General features: G+C 60.7%; 2 protein-coding genes across 3 annotated transcripts in view; one reads left to right on the forward strand and one right to left on the reverse strand.

Annotated features, from left to right (window-relative positions):
- LOC142906705 (uncharacterized) overlaps nucleotides 1-1252 on the forward strand; it is a 24388-nt gene extending 23136 nt beyond the window's left edge. For both annotated transcript variants that reach the window (XM_076055057.1, XM_076055058.1), the window contains exon 10: nucleotides 680-1252. In XM_076055057.1, coding sequence (XP_075911172.1) covers nucleotides 680-1074 — 395 coding nt within the window. In that variant the 3' untranslated portion in view covers nucleotides 1075-1252. The remainder of the gene's footprint in view (nucleotides 1-679) is intronic.
- Nucleotides 1253-2855: 1603 nt separating this feature from the next.
- Nucleotides 2856-3246, reverse strand: part of LOC142906734 (piezo-type mechanosensitive ion channel component 2-like) — a 19701-nt gene continuing 19310 nt past the window's right edge. The window contains exon 13 of the mRNA XM_076055128.1: nucleotides 2856-2866. Coding sequence (XP_075911243.1) covers nucleotides 2856-2866 — 11 coding nt within the window. The remainder of the gene's footprint in view (nucleotides 2867-3246) is intronic.

Consider the following 3246-nt stretch of genomic DNA (forward strand, 5'->3'; position numbering starts at 1 on the left):
GGGGGGGGGGGGGGGGCCGGGGGGGGGCGGGGGGTTGTGGGGGGGCACGGGATATGGAGGGTACAGGGGGTACGGGACAGGGGCTGGGTAGAGGCTGGGTAGGGGCTGGGTAGGGGTAGCTTTCTATAGGGTAGCTTTCTATAGGGTAGGGGTTGGTTTGTATAGGGTAGGGGTTGGTTTGTATAGGGTAGGGGTTGGTTTGTATACTAACTCCTCCCCTCCCGCGGCTCCTCCCCTCCCTCGGCTCCTCCCCTCCCGCGGCTCCTCCCCTCCCTCGGCTCCTCCCCTCCCCGCGGCTCCTCCCCTCCCTCGGCTCCTCCCCTCCCGCGGCTCCTCCCCTCCCGCGGCTCCTCCCCTCCCGCGGCTCCTCCCCTCCCGCGGCTCCTCCCCTCCCTCGGCTCCTCCCCTCCCTCGGCTCCTCCCCTCCCCGCGGCTCCTCCCCTCCCCGCGGCTCCTCCCCTCCCTCGGCTCCTCCCCTCCCCGCGGCTCCTCCCCTCCCGCGGCTCCTCCCCTCCCGCGGCTCCTCCCCTCCCTCGGCTCCTCCCCTCCCCGCGGCTCCTCCCCTCCCGCGGCTCCTCCCCTCCCGCGGCTCCTCCCCTCCCGCCCCACTATGCCCCGCCCCCTTGCCCCGCCCTCTTGCCCCGCCCCCCTCGCCCCGCCCCCCTCGCCCCGCCCCCAGACTTCGCCTACGAGACCGGCAAGCCTTCGATGGGCGACGAGTCGTCGTCACGGCACTACTACCGCTCCTCGTCACCCTCGCCCGCTGCCTCCAAACACCATCACCAGCACCCCTCATCGTCGTCCCCCTCATCGTCGGTGCTGCGCTACTCCCTGGACGGACACAGCGGCGGTGGCGGCACCGACGGAGGAGGCCGTGCCGGGCTGGGTCTGTCCATGGGAGGCCACGGAGGACGAGGTCACAGAGGAGGAGGTCACGGAGGAGGTCACGGAGGAGGTCACGGAGGAGGTCACGGAGGAGGCCTCCTGGGCCACCAGCCCGGGTCGGGCAGCGACTTTGGCGCCCCGTCCATGCGCCGGCCAATGGCCGGTGGGGGTTCTCAGTTTCGCTACTGAGGGCTGCACCCCCCATCACCACCACCACCCCCCCCCCCCCCCGGCACACCGCGCCGCTAGCACCCCCTCACCCTGTCCCACCCCCAGGAGGTCGCAGCGGAGGGGGTAGGGTCTGGCGGCGCTAGCCACGGACACAAGCGGCCTGGGTTCGAGTCCTGCGCTCGGGAGCGAGCGGGCGGGCGGGCGGGCGGGCGGGCGGGCGGGCGGGCGGGTGAACGGAGATTTTCGTGTTCTTACCCCCCCTGGTTGTGGAGAGCGAGAGAGAGTGAGTGGAGTTTGTAGGACAGGGGGAGATCACAGAAACCCTACTCACTCGCTGTGTAGGACAAGGGGAGATCGCACAAACTCCACTCACTCGCTGTGCAGAACAGGGGGAGATCACACAAACTCCACTCACTCTGCAGAACAGGGGGAGATCATACAAACTCCACTCGCTCTGTAGAACAGGGGGAGAGATCACACAAACTCCACTGACTCGCTGTGTCGGACAGGGGGAGATCACACAAACTCCACTCACTCTGCAGAACAGGGGGAGATCATACAAACTCCACACACTCATTCTGTAGAGCAGGGGGAGATCACACAAACTCCACTCACTCGCTCTGCAGAACAAGGGGAGATCACACAAACTCCACTCGCTGTGTAGGACAAGGGAGATCACACAAACTCCACTCACTCACTCTGTAGAGCAGGGGGAGATCACACAAACTCCACTCACTCGCTGTGTAGGACAGGGGGAGATCGCACAAACTCCACTCACTCGCTCTGCAGAACAGGGCGAGATCACACAAACTCCACTCACTCGCTGTGTAGGACAGGGGGAGATCACACAAACTCCACTAACTCACTCTGCAGAACAGGGGGAGATCACACAAACTCCACTCACTCTGCAGAACAGGGGGAGATCATACAAACTCCACACACTCATTCTGTAGAGCAGGGGGAGATCACACAAACTCCACTCACTCGCTGTGTAGGACAGGGGAGATCACACAAACTCCACTCACTCTGTAGAACAGGAGATCACACAAACTCCACTCACTCACTCTGTAGAACAGGGGGGGAGATCACACAAACTCCACTCACTCACTCTGCAGAACTGGGGGGGAGATCACACAAACTCCACTCACTCGCTGTGTAGGACAAGGGGAGATCACACAAGCTCCACTCACTCGCTCTGCAGAACAGGAGGAGATCACACAAACTCCACTCACTCGCTGTGTAGGACAAGGGAGATCACACAAACTACACTCACTCGCTGTGTAGGACAAGGAGAGATCACACAAACTCCACTCACTCGCTGTGTAGGACAAGGGGAGATCACACAAACTCCACTCACTCGCTCTGTAGAACAGGGGGAGAGATCATACAAACTCCACTCACTCGCTGTGTAGGACAGGGGGAGATCATACAAACTCCACTCACTCGCTGTGTAGGACAAGGGGAGATCACACAAACTCCACTCACTCGCTGTGTAGGGACAGGGGGAGATCACACAAACTCCACTCCTCACTCTGTAGAACAGGGGGAGATCACACAAACTCCACTCGCTCTGTAGAACAGTGGGAGAGATCACACAAACTCCACTCACTCGCTGTGTAGGACAAGGGGAGATCACACAAACTACACTCACTCGCTGTGTAGGACAGGGGGAGATCACACAAACTCCACCCACTAGACACTGGTGGTGAGACTGGCCGATGCACATAACAGTATTAACTTTACCAGAAGTTTGTATGAGCACCCGCTGCTAGTCGTGCATGCGTGTGTGCTTCATGCGGTTACTTGATTCCTGTGGCAAAAGGCTACAGTCATTACCCCACGTGGTGTTTAAACATCTTAATACACACCCCCTGTCTTATACTACGTGCGTCTTTGGGTAAAGTCGCGTCGATAGAAGTAGCGGTTGGGGGGGGGGGCAGTGGTGTGGGGGGCAGTGGGTGGGGGGGGGGGGGCAGTGGTGGTGGGGGGCAGTGGTGTGGGGAGGCAGTGGCGGTTTTGATTCAGCATTTGTTCCACAGGGCGAGCGAGCGAGCGAACCGATAGAAAAACATTATTATTATTATTTTGACTTTGCCAAAAGGCACGCAGATTGTGTGTGAATCCCTGCAGTCCACGAGAGCTTCAAGTCGAGATTTAAATGTCCGTGTGTTATTGCCGGAAACGGTAAAA

The sequence above is a fragment of the Petromyzon marinus genome, chromosome 69 (genome assembly GCF_048934315.1).
Source record: "Petromyzon marinus isolate PM22_M1 ecotype Great Lakes invasive population chromosome 69, UKy_Petmar_22M1.pri1.0, whole genome shotgun sequence".
Taxonomy (NCBI): domain Eukaryota; kingdom Metazoa; phylum Chordata; class Hyperoartia; order Petromyzontiformes; family Petromyzontidae; genus Petromyzon; species Petromyzon marinus.